Source organism: Salmo trutta, chromosome 31 (genome assembly GCF_901001165.1).
Source record: "Salmo trutta chromosome 31, fSalTru1.1, whole genome shotgun sequence".
NCBI classification, from domain to species: domain Eukaryota; kingdom Metazoa; phylum Chordata; class Actinopteri; order Salmoniformes; family Salmonidae; genus Salmo; species Salmo trutta.
Genome location: NC_042987.1, coordinates 36,597,753 through 36,620,498, shown reverse-complemented (window position 1 = coordinate 36,620,498; position 22,746 = coordinate 36,597,753). Strand labels below are relative to the sequence as shown.

Here is a 22,746-nt window from a genome sequence, read left to right as displayed (position 1 = left end):
TAAACTGTAAAACAGGCTTTTTTTGGGGGGGGGGGGTTCCTATGGGCATTGCCAAAAGTTAAGTGCAAATGAGGAGTGTTAATATGCAGAGCAGTTATTGGGTATAGATACCAAGGCAATCTCAATTTTAACCTCTAGATGGCCCTATAGCTCTACCTTTACCCAATAACCAAACTGCAGGTCTGTCTTCGTGCCAACTATACTATTAAGGGGGAATGCAAGGTACTGTTTGTTACATTTGACAAGATTCAGTTCAATTTAGCCCACTTGGGTTTTCCCCCAATATAGTAAGTCCTTATCTGAAAGATATGCTTTCTTTGACTGTCTCTGACCTGGGACCCCAGGAAGAGTAATAAATACTGAAAGCCATAGATGGCTGTACTGGAAAGGAAAGCATAATGTTTAGTGCAGTACATTTGAATACGGTTTAATGTTGTACATTGTTGGATACACTCAATGTCATAATAAACATTAACACTTAGGTACATTTTAGTAATTTAGCAGATGCTCTTTTCCAGAGTGACTTAGTGCTTTCGTCTTAAGATGGCTAAGTGAGACAACCACATGTCACAGTTGAATGTAAAAATGTTTTCCTCAAGTTATTTTGTTAATTGGTGGGGGTATAAGACTCGGATGTCTTAACCGACCTCTTCAAGTATGTTTTCAGAAGATGCACTTCGCAATTGACTTTTCACTTCCTTCGTATGCCTACAGGATAACACACAGACATGTTTTTCTATGGCCATTCGGGAAAATCATATGGGTAAGCCTTTTATCTTGAGGAATATAGAGTTAACAGGGAAACTGAGGAAAAAGCTTGCCTGAAATGCCTCCCAAACAAGCCCCAACTTCTTCCAGATGGTGCAGCATCACCTAGAGGGCTACTGTATCCTTCCACAGGAGGTAACTGTAGCTCTCTCTCTCCTCTCTACTTTCTGCTCTGTCTACCCCTCCTATTTTTCTTAGTTTCTCTGGGGTGACTGTCTCCCTCTCTCTCTGTCACCCTCTGGGACTGTTTGTCAGTGGGACACTGTTAATGTGATCTGATGGGTGATTGTGTCAATCACAAGAGTTCTCAAAAGCAGATATTCTCCTAGTTGCAGTTTGGTCTTCTGTCTGTGAAACATGTGGATACAGACTTTCTCCCCGGCCCGTCTGCTGTGAAGGCCACGTGTGATACTCCCCAAGGACCGAATCCTAATTAGAGATATGAGCATAACGTCAGTGTTTGCATTGACGCATGCATTGATGTCAATGGACAACCCACCTACTGTTAAAGGGATAGTTTCCTTTTAAGTGAAGTCTCCCACCTTAGGCGGGTGGTGTCATCCATCCATGCAGGCAGGTTTATTTGGGGGTCCAGCATCTCCTGGGCTACCAATGGTAGTGGAAGTTGTGGTCTCAAAAGCATTAAAAAAAGCATGTCCCTCAAAGGAACTGACATTGTATATCTGTAATATACTGTACTTGCTATTATATGTGTAAAAGTTGACAATTTAAATTGTGATGCATTTCCTGATTGCCTTTTCTCTCTGCCAGCCTGCCAGAAAATCATTGCGCGATAGTCTCACAAGTTCCACACACAGTCTGAAAACATGGTGTGACTGTGTATATTGTTTTAATGGTCTGAAGGACATTTTTTGTGGTTTTGAGAACACGGCTAGCTGTGCTAGCCATTTTCACTAGCATTGCTTGCAGTACCCATGATAACTGGGAGATGCTGGACCTAGGTGTGGTGGGCCCTGGCCTGGCCCCTGAGGGCCACCATGTGGCTCTCTAGCTCCTAGCTGAATAATGATCTAATGCACTTAACGTTCTGGGTGATTCAACGGTGAACCAGAGACTAAAGAGGAAGTGAGACACTCCACATCTTAATATTGTTCTGGCTACATTAGTCAATTAACTTAGCAGACCTGACCCAGCTGCTATTGCATTGGTGTCTGTGGGAGAACCAAAGCAGACTGGAACTGACCATTTTTTTTCCCCCCCCAAATGGTAAATGGCCTGAGTGAACCCATCATTTATTCACCAAGCAAACTGTCATTTTAAACTGACTCAGCGATATGACATTGCCACAAGTAGCACCGCAGATCTTACAGATGAGCAAAACGATGCACTATAATTCACTCATAGTGTCAGCACGTCCACTTCAATAACTACGTGATAGCTGCGGGACCAGAAATAATGAAGGGTAGCCTTGCAATACCAATACTCTTAGTTGTTGGGGAAATTGACCCAATATTGCTGTTAACTTTGTGCATCGACGACTCTACCTTGAAAGTAACTGTGCAGTGAAAATGTAACTTTTTAAAAGTAAATACTATGGTAATGCATACCCAAATGTTGTTGACTCATCCTATACTCGTATTTGTGGCCAAAGCATCAATTGGAGAGGGGGGGGACACTCAAAAACCCAACCTCAAACTTGGATCTCAAACAGACCATTAAAAAAAAAAGGTACTATTTCCTCATAGAGGATGAGCTGGTCTAGTAGCGTTCTTATTTCTCATGACACACCTTTCTGTTGTCGGGGGTACGCCCACACCTTTCTGTTGTCGGGGGTACGCCCACACCTTTCTGTTGTCGGGGGTACGCCCACACCTTTCTGTTGTCAGGGGTACGCCCACACCCTTTGTTGTCGGGGGTACGCCCACACCTTTCTGTTGTCGGGGGTACGCCCACACCCTTTCTTTTGTCCGGGGGTACGCCCACACCCTTTCTTTTGTCCGGGGGTACGCCCACACCCTTTCTTTTGTCCGGGGGTACGCCCACACCCTTTCTTTTGTCCGGGGGTACGCCCACACCCTTTCTTTTGTCCGGGGGTACGCCCACACCCTTTCTTTTGTCCGGGGGTACGCCCACACCCTTTCTGTTGCCGGGGGTACGCCCACACCCTTTCTGTTGCCGGGGGTACGCCCACACCCTTTCTGTTGCCGGGGGTACGCCCACACCCTTTCTGTTGCCGGGGGTACGCCCACACCCTTTCTGTTGCCGGGGGTACGCCCACACCCTTTCTGTTGCCGGGGGTACGCCCACACCCTTTCTGTTGCCGGGGGTACGCCCACACCCTTTCTGTTGTCGGGGGTACGCCCACACCCTTTCTGTTGTCGGGGGTACGCCCACACCCTTTCTGTTGTCGGGGGTACGCCCACACCCTTTCTGTTGTCGGGGGTACGCCCACACCCTTTCTGTTGTCGGGGGTACGCCCACACCCTTTCTGTTGTCGGGGGTACGCCCACACCCTTTCTGTTGTCGGGGGTACGCCCACACCCTTTCTGTTGTCGGGGGTACGCCCACACCCTTTCTGTTGTCGGGGGTACGCCCACACCCTTTCTGTTGTCGGGGGTACGCCCACACCCTTTTGTCCGGGGGTACGCCCACACCCTTTTGTCCAGGGGTACGCCCACACCCTTTCTGTTGTCGGGGGTACGCCCACACCCTTTCCATCACAGAAAATATTTATTTTACATAATTGCAGGTTTTTTTTGGAAGGAAAACAATTGTACACGTGTTGTGATTAATTCTAGGTCATAGAAATCTAGGTGGACACTTGCATTAACCATAAGGTTAAAGCGCTAACGTGAGAGGCCGGCTTGGTCCCCAGACAGGGGCCAGCTCTAGGTTAAGTTTTTTTTAGCTATAGCTATAACTATAGCTATAACTCACCAGTCAAAATTGGAGTGGTTTTGATTTCTCCCATGATGACATGCTCCTTGAATGCTTTCCCTTTTTGACCTTGTGGAATAGTCTGTGACAAACACAACCCCTATCCAATATGATTGTCCCCCCCCCCCCCCCCCCCCAAAAAAAAAAAATGCCATATTGGAATACAAGAGGAGGTCATTTTAAAGGTGTAATGCAAATAGCTAAATAAATGGTAAGGGGATTTCTTTTGTATATTCTCATAGTTACTTACCATTAGCATCAACATTGTTGATCTCAGTATAATGAGCAGGGTTGGAGTCCCACGCTGTAGTGTATATTATAGTGCTTTTGTGGTCTGTAGTATACTGTAGTATTTACTATAGTATTCTGCAGTATACTACAATATTCTATAGTAAGTACTACATATGGTCGAGGTATACTACAATGTGTAGTATATTCTACAGTTTACTGCATAATTCTATAAGTGCTGTAGTATTCTATAGTAAACTGTAGTATTTTTTTTCATGTGGGTGAGTCTGCAGGTTTTTGGTCCTTTTTTATATAGCAACAGATCACATCTCATGACATGCACAGACGAGCTCATTGGCTTCACTAGGACCATGAGTTATTGAATCATTCCTAGTCTGCAGCAATATGAAACTATACATTTAAACTATAACGTGCTCTGAATAAGGTGACGTTTTCACATATTGTGTGCCCTGCTCTGTTGAATTGAATTTCATATGATGAGTATTGTACGTATTGATCTTTAGCCAAGGAATTGGAAACATTCTGAGAAAGGAGAGGTTATAACTGGAAAACTGTTAACCCCTTTCGAATGCCATTTCAACTGTTTAAATTCAATGTAAAAGACCTGCTGTGTCTTTTGATCTGCAATGCAAAACATCTGGGTCTTTGTTTTTTGCCGACAACACCTGGGTTTAATTCCAGCCATAAGGACAGACATGTCTCTCATGACAACCCAGGTCTTTACATATGATTACAAAGGTATACAGTATGACAGATTGTCTGTCTTTATGATTACGTTAGAATTAGGGTTAGGGACATATAGCATGGCAGCTTGTAGTAACATTTACACATGCTGTACTGGGAATGACATCCTGTCAAAACGTAGATAATAACGTGTTATAATACATATTATAAACCGGGTAGCTTGAGTCATGGATGCTGATTGGCTGAAACAGCATTTCATTCACCTGTGTGTGTATAATTATATATGAGACATTATACCATGGGTATGATGAAAAAATACTTGTTTACTGTTCTATTTATGTTGGGAACCAGTTTATAATAGCAATAAGGCACCTTGAAGTTTTGAATCCAAGAACAGCCCTTAGCCGTGGTATATTGGCCATATGCCACACCCCCTCGGGCATTAATGCTTAAATATATAACAAACTTTCAACCATTATTAAAATATATAGCCTACAGTCTTGTGCGTTTAAAGCAGTGAGTGTTTAAATCAAATTTATTTATAAAGCCCTACTTACATCAGCTGGTATCTCAAAGTGCTGTACAGAAACCCAAACTAAAACCCCAAACAGCAAGCAATGCAGGTGATTTAATAAGTATGAGGTTTGGTGTCATAATCAGTGTTTTCTGTTTTAATATTTACAAAGTATGTATTACGACATTAAAGACTGGCACTTTGGCTGGTGGCATAATTGCTAGTCTTAGAACTCTAAATAGTGGTTGTAGGAAGTCACTACAGGACTCTGTATAATTCTAAACCCGTGCTAATGCACACTTCTTTGTGACTGGTCTAACACAAGTGGACCTCCACACGAGTGTACAAACCCTTTCTGGGTCTCCTGAAAATGGTCATTAACTAAGGCATGCAGCGGACACTCACATTTAGAAAATGGCGGCTAACCTGAAACATATGTTCTTAACACACTTCAGAGTAAAACCAGCCTTGCAAAATTATCCTTGATGAAAGCAAAAGAATTTTAAGTATCTTCTATAAAGCTCTGGCGTCAATGCAGTAACTCAATTATATACTGTAAACACAAGACAGACAAAATATGCGCCCAGCAAATGTCAACATGAAAGAAGGTTCATACCAAGAATTGTTGAATAACAATGCTAATTCTAGCATCCTTATAATATCAAAATACAGTATAGAATATGCATAAAATACCATAAAGCTTAAATATTCTCTCTGCCACCCACCAAAACCATCCTTTGGTGTATTTTAAGTAAGGGTACTTTTTATACATGACGTAAACCATGCTAAAATTGGTCAATTTTGTTGATCAAAGGCTAATTGAAGAAGTAAAACATTCGGTAAACCCTGCTTTAGGTGAGCTAGTTATTGTTAGTTTGGTGTTTCTAGACTAGTGATATGCTGCCACCCACAGTATGGAGACGCCGCTCCCCGCCTGATGACTGATCTGATTGATGCGTCCTCGTACGCAGTCCAATGTGACAAAAACTGCCGTGCCATTGTGGACCTGGAAGGAGGCCCGCAGCCCCACACTTGCCCACCCACTGCCCTCTGGCATCTGGCCCCCGAATTGCTGGGCCAGGGGCACTGGCTTGCCCTCCTCCCCTGCCCCCTCGCCTCGATGTCGGAGCAGGGTGATTTTAACCGGGTTGCAGGAGTGGATCAGCTTCAGGTCCAGTGCTAAGCTGGCTGTCCCGCTCTCCGTGAAGACAAACTCGCGTCCTTGTTCAGAGCGACCCTTCCCTGGAAGCCCGACCTGCACCTGCGGCATGTGGGGGCTCACCTGGCGGAAATACAGGGGCTTGTTGCGCACCGCTCCGGAGGGCAAGCCTGTGCGTGCCACGGAGGCACAGAGGGCGGAGGAGATGGCAGTCGGGACCCACACCAGACTGAGGGCACTGATGCCGGAATCGTCACCGAAGTAGCGAATGTTGCACTGCCCCGGGGAGAGGATCTCAAAGCCCAGAGTATCGCCGGGGTCGACCCTGGTGGCAGCCGACAGGGTGATGGACGTGTCGCGATAGTGGACACCAGTCTTATATGTTCGAGCCAGCTCCATGCTGCTCCCATTGTGGTTGATGTAGGCCAGCAGGTGAAAGCCTTCCGTCACGCACGTCTGGCCCATGGAGTAGAGCGCCTGTTGGAACACAAAGCGCACTGTGCCGCTTTCAGTGAAGCGCACTCCACGCCCATCGTGAGTCAGCCCCACAACGTACGGGTCAGAGGTGGACGTGGTCTTGAAGGCGGGCCGGTAGTTGGTGTGGTAGTGCGCCGATGACACTGCCTGCGCCGTCATGGCAACGGCCCCGGTGTCGTGGGACAGCCAGAAGAGACTGAGAGGTGCCACAGATGGGTCATGGAGGTGCAGGCCATCACTTGTGTGGTTGCAATGGTGGCTGGCACTCCTGAGGAGCAGGGAGAGCATACTTCCTGGAGCAACTTCTGCCACCCCACTGACACTGGCACTCTGGAGCGACTTTACTTCCCGCTGCTCCACCCTGACCCCACTAAGGTCCCGCCCCTCGGCCAGGTCACTGGTGTTAAGCTGCAGACACACCTGGATGAAACTGCGACATCCATGGCTCAGGGCCAAGTTCTCGTCTGCCCACACAAGGCCGTGCTGTCGTAGCACCAGATGGCCGTCTTCGGTGGCCAGCAGACTGCTGTCGTCCCGCCCCTGGATATGGAGCTGCAGGTTGGGGAAGGCGTGACCAGGGGTGTGGCTCTTGGCAGGAGGCAGGGTCACATCCCCAGCCCAGGACAGGGACAGCCTGCTGCTGTCAGTGGAGGAGGGGGTGGAGCAGACGGTGTCACTTGTGAAGGTGCAGGGTGTGGCCACTTGCTCCACCTCACACTCCTGACAGGCCTGACACTCCTCCATCTCCAGGTTGTAGAAGTAGGCATGTCCACACAAGCCTGTGCTAGCCTCTCTGTCAGACAAGCCCTGGCACCTGAATCCACCTGGTTCACATAGAAACAGTGGAGGACAGAAGTTAACCCTCTCACACACATACACAAGTAGTATATTTCTAACTATAGAGTGAGTGGATGAGGAATTGTTATATGTAGCATATTTTTTTTAAACTCTTTGGGAATAGGTTAACACTGATACAGTAAGGAGTTTTTCACCAAACAGTTTAAACCCTTCTTACCTGGAGTGTTTAGACATTTCTTCTGTTCTGCACACAGGTTTGCTACTTCAAGGCATTCATCTCTGTCCTGTAAATATATAAATAATGATTCATAAAACATAAAACTCCTAAATGGGTGTGTTTGTGCATCTACATTTAGAATATTCAAGCTTCTAGCCTCACCTGGCATATCCTGTCAGAATGGATGGAGCACTGGGACACCAGGAAGAAGCCCGCTGGACAGATGGTGCACCTCTCACATTGCGGCCGACCTGTCCTGAAGTCGCAGTACTCCTCCGCTCCACAGGAGCCGCAGGCCAATACGGGGAGGTCTACATCCATCACTCTGGCCTCCATGTCCACCTTGTGCACAGCGTAGGCCTGGGTGTGGTGGGCCCTGGCCTGGCCCCTGAGGGCCACCATGTGGCTCTCTAGCTCCTCCTGCATGCCCTGGAAGGACATCTGCTTGACATTCTCTAGTAGTAGGCCATACTGGGCCTTGACCTGAGATGAGATCAAACACACATTTACTGAAAGAAGGTTCAGGATGGAAACTTTCAATAATGTTGACGTGTTTCGGAGCAAGCTCCTTCATCAGAACAAGCTCCTTCATCAGAGACCTGCAATAACAGTTTTGTTTGTTTGTTTTATTGGATGGTTTTAGGTAGACTTTATAAAAGGTTTATTGACCAAAATGTTGCTCAAAGGCAATTAATTAAACCTTCCAGTGGTCTATTATTATAAACACAGCAGATGTTATGTGTCATATTGAAGTTGCCGGGCAACAGCAAAGCTTTGCATCATGTCTATTAAAGCTTCCCTCCAGCAAAGGGAAACCACAATGTTTCAGACGTGGTTCCAGACCTGGTCCATCTGTTGGCTCAGTCTGCTCTGCTCCTCCAGGATCTCTCTCTGCTGGCTGACCAGCGTCCCCTGCTGTTGGCTCAGTCTGCTCTGCAGCTCCCTGATCTCTTCCTGCTGGCCCCTCAGCGCCTCCACCAGCTTCTCCTGGCCCTTGGCCAGACGCAGCTGCAGCACCAAGGTGTCCTCCGAGGGCACCTCATTGTTACCTGTGTTGGAGGGAGGACAGGGTAGCTAGGGATACGTGTTCACCCACATGCACAAATACTCACCACATTGATCATTTACATAGTGAAATCATTTTTGGGGGGGTTATATTCGAACGGCATACAAAAATACCTTTCAGACTGAATTATTAAACTCAATTGTTCTGAGGTTAAAGTGATAAATTGGTGATAAATCCTGCTAGACTTATATATTCTAGGAAACTATACACTGTTGTTTAATACCTTTATTCTCTATTTTACCTCATTTATATTGCAAAATTCCAAGTGTTAAATGAACTCTAAATGTGTTACATTTAACACTTCAAAAAGTATAAATTATCCCACACTACAGCTATCTTTATAACGTTTTCACAGAGTTTCTGTACCTCCGTAAATAGTTTAGTTACACTGGCCAACTGGTAATTGTTGCATTCACTCAGAGTACATTTCAACTCTCATTTCAGTGTAAACTGAAATTATATATTTTTCTACTAACATTAATTGCTAGCTAAACTATGAATTACTTTGGGAGCATGATCTTTTTAAAAATGAATTGTAGATAAATCTGTATGTCAGACGGTCACATGCTAAACCTGGTTTGATGTCGCATGTCAACTGTATTCCCAGAGGCGATGAACCACGTTCTGATCCAAACTCCGGAATTTCTCCAAGAAATTGCGCCGCTCTGTCATGAACCAGGGGGGGCTGCTGCCCTCTAAGGTCTTCGCCACCATCAGTGACACAGCTGTTGCCAATGCACGGTTGAGGCTTCGGCTTGGGTCGCATCCTGAGTGGCAGTTTACATTCAATCCCTTTGCATTCCCGGGGGACACTCTCAGTTCTCGTTGTTCGCGGCTGGGAAGCTTGACAATTCCCTCCTTTGCACCCGGGGTGGTACACCTCCGCTGTAATGGACCTTGGGTTCTCTTTCTGCGTGTCGCTTGTGGCCGTGCCACCACGATGGGGTTGAATGATAGTGTATGGTACCTGTGCACTTCTGGTCTGAGGGTTAGTATGGGCATCCTGGTAAAGGGGCTTAACAAACGCTTGCCTGTCTTGCATTACGGGGTTTAAGTGTTGGGGTGCTGCGTCCGTTCGCCGCTGGCAATGCGCCCCTGTACAAGGTCTGGTCCAGTCCTCTGAGCTGAAACAGTGCGTCCCCCTGCATATCTCTGCCACACTCTCGGTTGTGCTGACCAACAATGTCAAGCAAAGCAGAAACAATGGTGTTATGATAGTCATTTTCATATTATCCACGATGTAGAAGAAGAGTTATTTAGCCAACGTAGAATTGTGCCTATTTTGTTGTGCATCCCATCAGGTGCTTTTACGCATTCCGGAATCCAGAGGAATAAGCTGCCTGGTTCACTTCGCGTTTAAATCCTCGTTAGCGTTTCCCCACGAAGGAAAGAGTGCTTTCAAGATCATCCACACCTTCTCAATTAATATAGCCTTTTGGAGTGAGTGAAACCTTTTCAAATGAATCAACTGCCAGCCTTTCTCTCCCTGAGTGGATATGGTATGTACTGATCCTTCTAGCCGATCTGAAGATGTGTCTAGGCAACATGTGGCATTTCGTGCACTTAATTGGCAACAGGTTTCCTTTCCGTCTTAAATTAACCCATAGCTTTCCCGGACATACCACGGTGCCGAGTCACCCATTCTATTGATGCTATGCATGTGGTAGATATTTCAAATACTTCATCTACATATTTTTCTCAGACTTCAAGGGAATCGGATGGTTCATCTATCATGCATTGCTCACTCCCTGGGGACAAATTATGGGTCTGTGTTAAAAATATCTTTTTTTTCTCTCCAGTAATTGGAAATAGTCACCATACATTGCATTGTAATGTCAAATTCACAATGCCAAGAGGTACGAAAAAAAGTGACAACAGAATGTTATCTCATGCTTACATGGTTATGTATCCCAGCTGTGCCCAGGGGCAGACTGGGACAAAAATTCAGCTTAAACACACACACAGGCAGTACACTATAGTACAGCGTTTCTCAATGTTTATTGTACCAGTGACGGTGAAACTCTCCTTTTTTAACCAGCTCTTTTTAACCAGCTTATGTTTAAGACAAATACAACATGTAAAAGCACCACTGGAGATACAACAACACTAACAGGGCCTCTGTTTCCTTCCTGTTGCAGAGAAGATGCGAGCGTCTGCTTCTTCTCTGCTGTCACTCTGTCTGTCTGTGCTTCTCCTCGTTCTCGTCTGTCTGTCTGTCTGTCTGTCTGTCTGTCTGTCTGTCTGTCTGTCTGTCTGTCTGTCTGTCTGTCTGCTTTTCCTCGTTCTCTTCTGTTGTCACTCCTTCTGTCTCACTCCTAAGTGTTAATTGCTATAAAATATAGAGCCAACATATACTGAACAAAAATATAAGCGCAACACACAACAATTGAAACGATTTTACTGAGTTACATTTCATATAAGAAATCAGTGTATTGAAAAAAATTTATTAGGCCCTAATCTATGGTTTTCACATGACTGGGAATACAGATATGCAACAACAACAAAAAGTATCTGTGGGGCGTAGATCAGAAAACCAGTCAGTATCTGGTGTAACCACCAGCACTTAATTTGAGCCGGATCCTGCCAGAACAGGATCTGACACCTCTCCGTTTTGGACTGTTTTGTTCTGGAACCTATTTGGCCGGATCTGGTACTTCTCCTGGCATGAAAAATAATTGTCACTTTTTGCAATCAAAGTTAATTCAAGTTGCCTCTTCCTTAATTGTCCTGCCACAGAGGATACATAGCTTATTAAAAATAACCTAGCTGTGGAGTGTAGCCCAATAAATAGGCATAGCCTACAGTCGGGAACGAGCTGTAAATCTCCGTCAACATACAGCATGCAGACAAAACTGGCCTTTCGCAATATTTCAAATAGTCTACAATCGCGGGAAAACACAGGTTGCAAATTGCTCCTGCTGAAAAGAGAAGACTATAATCTGTCAGCTGCAGGCTGCCAAAATATTTGATAATCTTCCAAATATTGTCTAAAAAGTTAAACGAGAGAGAGAGAGGCTTTTGGCATGAGCCCATATGACATCACCAGCTAGTGAGCTGCGCATCATTGGGTGAGTCAGTGAAACTGGAAAGCATTTTAAGGACTATAATTTCCTTCTCATATTGTAGCATACAATATGTCTCCACACACCTAGGCCTGGGCTATTGATGGATTCAAGACAAGGTCGTTTTCACTGATCTCAGATTCTCAGTGTCAAAGTAGCCTGTCATTTTGTCCCTTGTGCGGTATTATGGTGCTTTCAAGACAACTGGGAACTCAGGGGGAAAAATAGGTTGTATCATGACGTCAGTGATCTTCAGGTCAGAAAGTCTGAGCACTAGAAAGAGGCCAGAGTTCCCCACTTGGAATTCCGAGTTGGACGACCATTCAAAACTAATTTTCCCAGTCAGTGCTAGTTTTTTTCCCGACTTCCCAGTCAGAAGTCAGATTTCCCAGCTCCGTGTTCCCTGTTGTTTTGGACACAGCATTAAAAAAGATTATGCCAAAGTCTCCAGTCATGTAAAATTACGTATAATTGTATAATATGCGTTTATAAAAGGACATTCATTTCCCGGCCCCTAGGCCACAAAGACTGTTTTTCCGTGTGTGCAACTTCCAGAGGTGTGGACTAGAGTCACATGACTTGGACTCGAGTCAGACTCGAGTCACAAATATGATGACTTGGAAATCGACTTTGACTTTAACACCAATGACTCGTGACTCAACTTGGACTTGAGCCTTTTGACTCGAACTGACTTGATACCCTCCCCAAGCCCAAATATAAAAAATTATGCTATTAAAAAAGTGTGCAGTGCATCAACTCTTCATTTAACGGATTACAGTTTGAATCGGACAGCAGCCAATCAAATTGTGCCAGCTGAGAAAAAGTTGTGCGTGGCAGTGCAGAGGAATGTCGGCGGGTGAATTCAGATGGAGCCCTTGGAAAGATGATACCCCAAATTATTATTTTCGGATATAAAAACTACGCTGTATCAACAAAAAACGGATTGCAACTTGCAAAACATGCGTGAAGAAAGGAGGTGCAACAACTCCCAACTTTGTTCGACATTTGAAGCTGCACAAAGAACTGTAAGTCGTGGCTAATATAGCCGACAGCTATATCATTCATAACTTTGCCAGTGTAGCATGTTGGCTAACGTAACGTTAAATCAATGAGCCTCCACACAGTCAGTCAGTGCGGAAACGTGATCATTGCACCCAAGATTGAGCTACAGCTGGCTAGGCAGTTGGTAGCCTAAATCCTGCCTGATGTTACTGCTGTTCCTAAAGCCATTGACATACGTTAGCCTACTGTAACCACACACACAGGGTGATTTAAGGTTGGGCAATTGTGTACAAGCCTACATTGCCAGATTGCGCCCGATAGTGATCCTCGATAGTCGATCGCTATTGGGGGGGTCTTTCTTATGGCTACCCATGTATTTCCATGGAAATATAAAGTTTATTTGGAAAGTAATAAATATGTTTTTAAAAGCATTCATGATTTGCGTAAATGTAATATACTAACAATTACTCTTGTTAAAAATATGAAATGGTATTACATTTGGTGAAGAGCACATTATGACTTGTTTAGGACTCGAAACTCAAAGTTTAGGACTTGAGACTTGACTTGAGATTTGTTGGTCTTGACTTGAGACTTGACTCTGACTTGCCTGTCTTGACTTGCGACTTGACTTGGGACTTGAATGCTAAGACTTGAGACTTACTTGTGACTTGTAAAACAATGACTTGGTCCCACCTCTGGCAACTTTTGTAAGTGCCTCTACTCTACTGCTCTGCCACTACGCAAATGTGATGATATGCATGCAACGCTTTATTATAAAGGAGATTTTTGTTCTCATGCGTTCCGTTACCTCAGACCACCATCTGCCTCATGCAGTGCGACACATCTCCTTCGCATAGAGTTGGCCATGCTGTTGATTGTGGCCTGTGGAATGTTGTCCCACTCCTCTTCAATGGCTGTGCGAAGTTGCTTTATATTGGTGGGAACTGGAACACGCTGTCGTACACATCGATCCAGAACATCCCAAACATGCTCAATGGGTGAAATGTCTAGTGAGTATGCAGGTCATGGAAGAACTGGGACATTTTCAGCTTCCAGGAATTGTGTACAGATCCTCGCAACATGATCATGTGGAAACATGAGGTGAAGGCAGCAGATGAATGGCACGACAATGGGCGTCAAAATCTCTTCACTGTATCTCTGTGCATTCAAATTGCCATCGATAAAATGTGATTTTGTTCAATGTCTGTAGATTATGCCTGCCCATACCATAGCCCCACCATGGGGCACTCTGTTCACAACGTTGACATCAGTAAACCGCTTGCCCACCTGACACCATACAGTAAATATGGTCTGCAGTTGTGGGGCCGGTTGGACGTACCACCAAATTCTTAAAAACGACATGCGAGATGGCTTATGGTAGAGAAATAAACATTCAATTCTCTGGCAACATGTCACGCCCTGACCATAGAGAGCCCTTGTTTCTCTATGGTGTAGTAGGTCAGGGCGTGACTAGGGGATAGTCTAATATTTCTATGTTGTGTTCTAGTTTATATTTTCTATGTTGGTGTTTTGTATGATTCCCAATTAGAGGCAGCTGGTAAACGTTGTCTCTAATTGGGGATCATATTTAAGTAGCTATTGTTCCCACCTGTGTTTGTGGGATATTATTTTGTGTTTGTGCCTGTGCACCACGTAGTCACATTTAGTTGTTTGTTTATTTGATTTTATTTGTTTTTTCTTGACGTTTCACTGTGGAATAAAGATGTGGAACTCTACACACGCTGTGCCTTGGTCCCGTTCTTACGACAACCGTGACACAACAGCTCTGGTGGACATTCCTGCAGTCAGCATGCCTGTGTCCTTGTGTTGTGTGACAAAACTGCACATTTTAGAGTGGCCTTTTATTGTCCCCAGCACAAGGTGCACCGGTGTAATGATCATGCTGTTTAATCAGCTTCTTGATATGCCACACCTGTCAAGTGGAGGGGTTATCTTGGCAAATAAGAAATGCTCACTAACAGGGATGTAAATAAATTTGTGCACAACATTTGAGAGAAATAAACAATTTGTGCATATTGAACATTTCTGGGATCTTTTATTTCAGCTCATGAAACATGGGACCCTTTACATGTTGCGATTATATTTTTGTTCAGTGAATAAAGGAACTGGCAGTACATCTGTATAGAGACAACTATATGAAGATGGTGCCGAAGAACATGGCTGACGTTTTACATTCTCCCAACCAATTGTGCTATTTTGTTGTTTTTTTGCATTTTGTGTAACTTATTTTTTAACTTATTTTGTACACAATGTTGCTGCTACCAGCTCTTATGACCAAAAAAAACTTCTGGACATCAGAAAAGCGATACACACCTCGGACTGGAAGAAACTTTTTCCTTTAACAAGGCCCAGGCCACGACAGGCCCAGATCCACGCCTTTTGGGGGAAGAAAAGATGCCGGAAAAGAGGCTGCAAATCGGGCACCCTTCTGAGAATCCGGAGGCAAGTGAGTAAACTCTCATCGCCTTCCATTCTTCTTGCTAACGTGCAATCATTGGAAAATAAAATTGATGATTTAAGATTATCCTACCAACGGGACATTAAAAACTGTAACATCTTATGTTTCACCGAGACGTGGCTGAACGAAGATACGGACAATATAGAGCTAGTGGGATTTTTCATGCACCAGCAGAACAGAGACGTTACCTCTGGTAAGACGAGGGGTGGGGGTGTGTCTTTTTGTCAATAAAAGCTTGTGTGCAATGTCTAATATTAAAGAAGTCTCGAGGTATTGCTCGCCTGAGGTAGAGTACCTTATGATAAGCTGTAGACCACACTATCAAGAGAGTTCTCATCTGTATTATTCGTAGCCGTCTATTTACCACCACAAAGCGAAGCTGGCACTAAGACCGCTCTCAACCAACTCTATAAGGCCATAAACAAAGAAGAAAATTCTCACCCAGAAGCAGCGCTCCTAGTGGCCGGGGACTTTAATGCAGGCAAACTTAAATCAGTTTTACCAAATTTTTACCAGCATGTCACATGTGTAACCAGGGAAAAACAAATCCTAGACCAACTTTACTCCACACACAGAGATGCATATAAAGCTCTCCCCCGCCCTCCATTTGGCAAATCTGACCATAATTCTATCCTCCTGATTCCTTCTTACAAGCAAAAACTAAAGCAGGAAGTACCAGTGACTCACTCAATATGGAAGTGGTCAGATGGGATTCAACCAATGGCATTGAGGAATACACCATCTCAGTCATCGGCTTCATCAATAAGTGCCTCAATGACGTCATCCCCACAATGACTGTATGTACATATCCCAACCAGAAGTCATGGATTACAGGCAACATCCGCATCGAGCTAGGCTAGAGCTGCCACTTTCAAAGAGCGGGAGACTAATCCGGACGCTTTTAAGAAATCTCACATCAACAGCATCCTCCTAGACCCACTCCAATTCACATACCTCCCCAACAGATCCACAGATGACTCAATCGCACTCCACACTGCCCTTTCTCACCTGGACAAAAGGAACACCTATGTGAGAATGCTGTTCATTGACTACAGCTCAGCTTTCAACACCATAGTGCCCACGAAGCTCATCGCTAAGCTAAGGACTCTGGGACTAAACACCTCCCTCTTCAATTGGATCTTAGACTTCCTGACGGGCCGCCCCCAGGTGGTAAGAGTAGGCAACAACAAGTCTGCCACGCTGATCCTTAATACTGGGGCCCCTCAGGGGTGTGTACTTAGTCCCCTCCTGTATTCCCTGTTCACCCACGATTGAGTGGCCAAACACGACTCCAACACCATCATTAAGTTTGTTGACAACACAACAGTGATAGGCCTGATCACCGACAACAATGAGACGGCGTATAGGGAGGAGGTCAGAGAACTGGCAGTGTGGTGCCAGGACAACAACCTCTCCCTCAGTGTGAGCAAGACTAAGGAGCTGATCGTGGAGTATAGGAAAAGGCAGGCCGAACAGGCCCACATTAACATCAACGGGGCTGTAGGGGAGCGGGTCGAGATTTTCAAGTTCCTTGGTGTCCACATCACCAACGAACTATCATGGTCCAAACATACCAAGACAGTCGTGAAACTTTTTCCCCCCTCAGGAGATTGAAAAGATTTGGCATGGGTCCCCAGATCCTCAAAAGGTTCTACAGCTGCACCATCGAGAGCATCCTGACCGGTTGCATCACCGCCTGGTATGGCAACTGACTGTAAGGCACTACAGAGGGTAGTGCTAATGGCCCAGTCCATCACTGGAGCCAAGCTTCCTGCCATCCAGGACCAATATAATAGGCGGTGTCAGAGAAAAGCCCATAGAATTGTCAGAGACTCCAGTCCCCCAAGTTAGAGGCTATTTTCTCTGCTATCACACGGCAAGTGGTACCGGAGCGCCAAGTATATGACCAAAAGGCTCCTCAACAGCTTCTACGACTGCTGAACAATTCATAAAATCGCCACCGGACAATTTACATTGACTGACCCCCTCCCCCCTACCTTTTGTACACTGCTGCTACTCGCTGTTTGTTTGTTACCTATGCATAGTCACTTCGCCCCCACCTACATGTACAGATTACCTCAACTAGCCTATACCCCTCCACACTGACTCGGTACCAGTGCCCCTGTATATAGCCTCATTATTGTTATTCTTATTATGTTTCTTTTTATTATTACTTTTTATTTTACTCTACTTGGTACATTTTTTCTTCTTGAACTTCACTGTTGGTTAAGGGCTTGTAAGTAAGCATTTCACGGTAAAGTCTACACGTGTTGTAGACTTGCATGTGACAAATAAATTTTGATTTGAACATATTAAGGAACTGGCAGTACATCTGTATAGAGACAACATATTAAGGAACTGGCAGTATATCTGTGTCTCTTTGTTTTCTTCATACCTCCACTGCACTCACCTCTGAGCTGTCTTTGCTAAGCCTAGCATCCTTTCTCACTGCACTGAGACCAGAAGACCATGGGACAACACTGTCTGTGCTGGGCCCAGCTACATCATAGGGTAACATTTTACAAATCACCATTTATTAATCATTACTCCCACATTTGTAAATGTTAGTGAGCTAGTTATTCACACGTATATGTACAGTTGAAGTCGGAAGTTTACATACACCTTAGCCAAATACATTTAAACTCACTTTTTCACAATTCCTGACATTTAATACTAGTAAAAATTCAGTGTCTTAGGCCAGTTAGGATCACCACTTTATTTTAAGAATGTGAAATGTCAGAATAATTGTAGAGAGAATGATTTCTTTCAGCTTTTATTTCTTTCATCACATTCCCAGTGGGTCAGAAGTTTACATACACTCAATTAGTATTTGGTAGCATTGCCTTTAAATGGTTTAACTTCGGTCAAATGTTTCGGGTAGCCTTCCACAAGCTTCCCAAAATAGGTTGGGTGAATTTGTGCCCATTCCTCCTGACAGAGCTGGTGTAACTGAGTCAGGTTTGTAGGCCTCCTTCCTCGCACATGCTTTTTCAGTTCTGCCCACAAATTTTCTATAGGATTGAGGGCTTTGTGATGGCCACTCCAATAACTTGACTTTGTGGTCCTTAAGCCATTTTGCCACAACTTTGGAAGTATGCTTGGGGTCATTGTCCATTTGGAAGACCCATTTGCGACCAAGCTTTAACTTCCTGACTGATGTTTGAGATGTTGCTTCAATATATCCACAGAATTGTCCTTCCTCACGATGCCATCTATTTTGTGAAGTGCACCAGTCCTGCAGAAAAGCACCCCCACAACATGATGCTGCCACCCCCGTGCTTCACGGTTAGGATGGTGTCCTTTGGCTTGCAAGCCTCCCCCTTTTTCCTCCAAACATAACGATGGCCATTATGGCCAAACAGTTCTATTTTTGTTTCATCAGACCAGAGGACATTTCTCCAAAATGTACGATCTTTGTCTCCATGTGCAGTTGCAAACCGTAGTCTGGCTTTTTTATGGCGGTGTTTGAGCAGTGGCTTCTTCCTTGCTGAGCGTCCTTTCAGGTTATGTTGATATAGGACTCGTTTTACTGTGGATAAATATACTTTTGTACCTGTTTCCTCCAGCATCTTCACAAGGTCCTTTGCTGTTGTTCTGGGATTGATTTGCACTTTTCGCACCAAAGTACGTTCATCTCTAGTAGACAGAACGCGTCTCCTTCCTGAGCGGTATGACGGCTGCGTGGTCCCATGGTGTTTATACTTGCGTGCTATTGTTTGTATCGATGAACGTGGTACCTTCAGGCGTTTGGAAATTGCTCCCAAGGATGAACCAGACTTGTGGAGGTCTACATTTTTCTTTTCTGAGGTCTTGGCTGATTTTTTTTGATTTTCCCATGATGTCAAGCAAAGAGGCACTGACTTTGAAGGTAGGCCTTGAAACACATCCACAGGTACACCTCCAATTGACTCAAATTATGTCAATTAGCCTATCAGAGGCTTCTAAAGCCATGACATAATTTTCTGGCATTTTCCAAGTGGTTTACAGGCACAGTCAACTTAGTGTATGTAAACTTCTGACCCACTGGAATTGTGATACAGTGAAATAATCTGTCTGTAAACAATTGTTGAAAAAATTACTTGTCATGCACAAAGTAGATGTCCTAACCAACTTGCCAAAACTATAGTTTGTTAACAAGACATTTGTGGAGTGGTTGAAAAATAAGTTTTAATGACTTCAACCTAAGTATATGTAAACTTCCGACTTCAACTATATTTCTTTAAACATCCTATGTTGTGTGCTTATTCTTTTACCAGGAACAAATGGAATGTCCACCAATGGCATGGCCATCTTTTTGTGACAAATTACACTGATCAAACATACATTTGTAAAGTATAAATAGCACTCACTTTTAGATTAGGGAATACAAAAATACTTTACTAATGATTAGTAAATGGTTTATTAATGTGGGAGTAATAATTAATAAATGGTGAACACAATTTATAAATGCCTTACAAATGGTTTATAAACGGTCCTTTTAAATAAAGTGTAAACCCTGCCCACTTAGCTAAGTTATGCTCCATATAACTCAATAGAGAAGGAGAGAGAGACCACCAGTTCCTTAACGTTTTGACTGTATAATACAGCCATTGGCTACATGAAGGAACTGCCAGTCTCCTTCTCTCCGTCTCTTCTATTGTTTGTCATAGAATCCTCATACTACTTTGTGTGGATGTGGACAGATTTCCAGCGTTGTGGTTTGTTTTACAGTGTATGGATATCTTTCTGCCAAGAAATGACAGGCCTTTCAGCAAATTAAATAGGTGGGAAAATAGGCAGGGACTTACAAGCCTCCAGTGGCGGTGGTTATGTAATGTAATCTGACACCAGACTCACTTCCACTCATTGGCTCAAGAGACTGAGATTCAGGAGCGAATAAGCATTGTTAAAAGGTCTGTGTATTTTAATTGTTTTAACAGAGGATTATTTAGCAATTATTATGTATTCATTACGTTTTTTTCATAGTAATACATGATGACTTGTATTTAATAAAAAGCAGTAGTACTGTATTTAATGTTTTATAGATGGTTAATGAATTCTGTTTTATAAAAGCCAATCTAACAACTTTTTAAGCTATTGCAAGTTCGTGCCTGTCAAATGTGTTCCCCCGAATTTCCCCTTCCCTCATTAGACCTAAGTGTTAATTAGCCTAATATTTCATACAATATACAGCCAAATTATTAACTGTCAGCTGTAGGCTAAATCTGTGTCACTAGCTAGGTTTCCATCCAATTGGCAACAGATGTTCATCCGAATATTATAAAATCCACATTAAAACAATATGCAGTTTCCATCACATTGACCTGTTGAGGATAAAATGCTCTGTGTGATTACGTAGGGCACATAAAAATACATTTTGCAGTTAAATTCCCATGTACAAAATACATTTAAAAAGTTAAATGACTGTTTATCGCATTTTCAACTCGACTGATGGGTTTCCCACAACAAATGTTTGTGTTATAGTGAGTGTGTCCACTCTGGTATTGGTATGTGTTCTATAGCCAACAGCTTGAAGGTACGGTGTGGGTATAGCCTTCATGATGAGATTATTATGGACAAAATATCATTTTTATTTGTTAAATGGCAGCCAAGCATCGATGATCACGTCACCAGAATAAGACCCTTGATATTTATTTTGAAAGGTGCATCAAGCTCATCATCGTGTACTTTCACCACCCTGTGAAGTTCTTAATTATTTATTTAATCTGTAGCCTAATTAACTGCATGCTTTCCCATCGAGTCGTAGAGGGAGGACGACACAACATGTCATCGCGTGACTCCAAGTTTACTTCGATATGATGGTTATTATATCAATAATTGCGCATTGAAGCATTTTACCAACATTTCTCGCATAATACATTTTACCGACACAAAAATATCCCACTTTGTTTAGCATATTTTGTTTTATCGACATGTGTAAAGTTTATCGACAAATGTTCTGTTTCCAGGCCTGTCATTTAAAAAAAAATTCTGACATGTACTACTCGCATAAAAAGTTTGGATGGAAACCTGGTTAGTGTGTGTGTGTGTCTTTCTCAGTTTTCTCTCTACCTCGACTGCACTATCTTTTGAAGCAGCAGCTGATTTGTCGGTGCTAAGCTAAACATAATTTCTCAACACAGACACAGTCACAGCACTCAGACCAGCAGAACCAGAACTTTTAGAAAATACGGCTATTAATTTCACACATTTAACAGCGTCGGCCTCAAGAGCCTTTTTTTTGTCTCTCTAACTTTTTCGGCACCACCTTTCCGTTTTCAACCAGCCCACCCCCAAAAACAAGATGATCCGGCCCATCTAGCGTTTGCCAGAATTGCCAGATGGCCAATCCGCCCATGCCTCCAACGATTTTGTTACCCACTGTGAGTTAGTTTGTAAGGTCGAAAAACACAAAAGTTATGTATGGCTGTCTAGTATTTAATTAATTGTGAAATAAAGTAAATCAAACAAAAGGTACTGTTAGTTACTGTAAATTATGAAAGCACAAGTTCATGTTTGATTTACAATGCCTCTGCTATTTTTGCTTCGGAATACAAGCTAATGAAAAATTTGAAATAAAAACAGAAGAATAAATTCCACGCTAAAAGGTATTTGAGACTTCGACAGGGGACGGTATATGTTTCAGACAACAGACCTTTTCCCCCACAAAATTATGTACTATCAAATTTACTCAAGGGGTGAATGGCAGCTTCGAGGGGCGAATGACGGCTTTGATCTCCACTCTAACATTAAGTGCGCAGCGGCAGACTTTTTAAAACACAAATCTAAGGAATCGTAAAAAGGAGAGATGAAAACCTAAGTCTGTCATCTTTTATGTATACTTTACAACCTCTCAGTTTCCCTCATCCTCCTTCTGCCATGTGGCTTTGGTTAAAGCATGAGCCTCCAGTTGAAATTCAACCCTGGTTGAATGTTTCCTCTGCTTGCTTTCTTTCATTAAAAATATCACAGGCTTTAATAATGGAACTCCCACAAGCACACAATTTCCTCTGATGACTGTGAAGTAAGAGGACTGTGTACAGGAATACTCCTATATATATATGGCCTTTTTCAGACTAATTAGGAATTGCTGTCAGGACCACACGTGTGTTTTGACGTCTACTCTGTAAACCGATGAACTGACAAACCCTTTAGGCTACATGTTTTCATGTTATTAGATGGCCTATGATGCATTTAGTATCATTCCTTGTAACATTAACACCAATTTATGCTGTGTTTTAAAACTGCGAATAGAGTCCGTATCAACTTTATGACATAGTTATAAAACATGTATGAAATCACAACCTACAGTAAAATGAAACCTTTTCAAAGCCTGAACATTGAATCCTCCCTCAAATCTGGACAAGCCCCAAAGCAAATTCACAGTAAGCTTC

At 43.6% G+C, this 22,746-nt stretch overlaps 1 protein-coding gene across 1 annotated transcript; it reads right to left on the bottom strand.

Moving 5' to 3' along the window:
• Positions 1 to 5,102: 5,102 nt before the first annotated feature.
• On the bottom strand, positions 5,103 to 10,376 carry si:ch211-252f13.5 (uncharacterized). The gene is made up of 5 exons (XM_029726469.1): positions 9,404 to 10,376; positions 8,608 to 8,813; positions 7,927 to 8,247; positions 7,765 to 7,831; positions 5,103 to 7,573 (listed from the first exon to the last, which is right to left on the bottom strand). The coding sequence occupies exons 1-5, from the start codon at positions 10,056 to 10,058 to the stop codon at positions 6,003 to 6,005; spliced, it is 2,820 nt and encodes a 939-aa protein (XP_029582329.1). The 5' UTR covers positions 10,059 to 10,376; the 3' UTR covers positions 5,103 to 6,002.
• Positions 10,377 to 22,746: the final 12,370 nt, after the last annotated feature.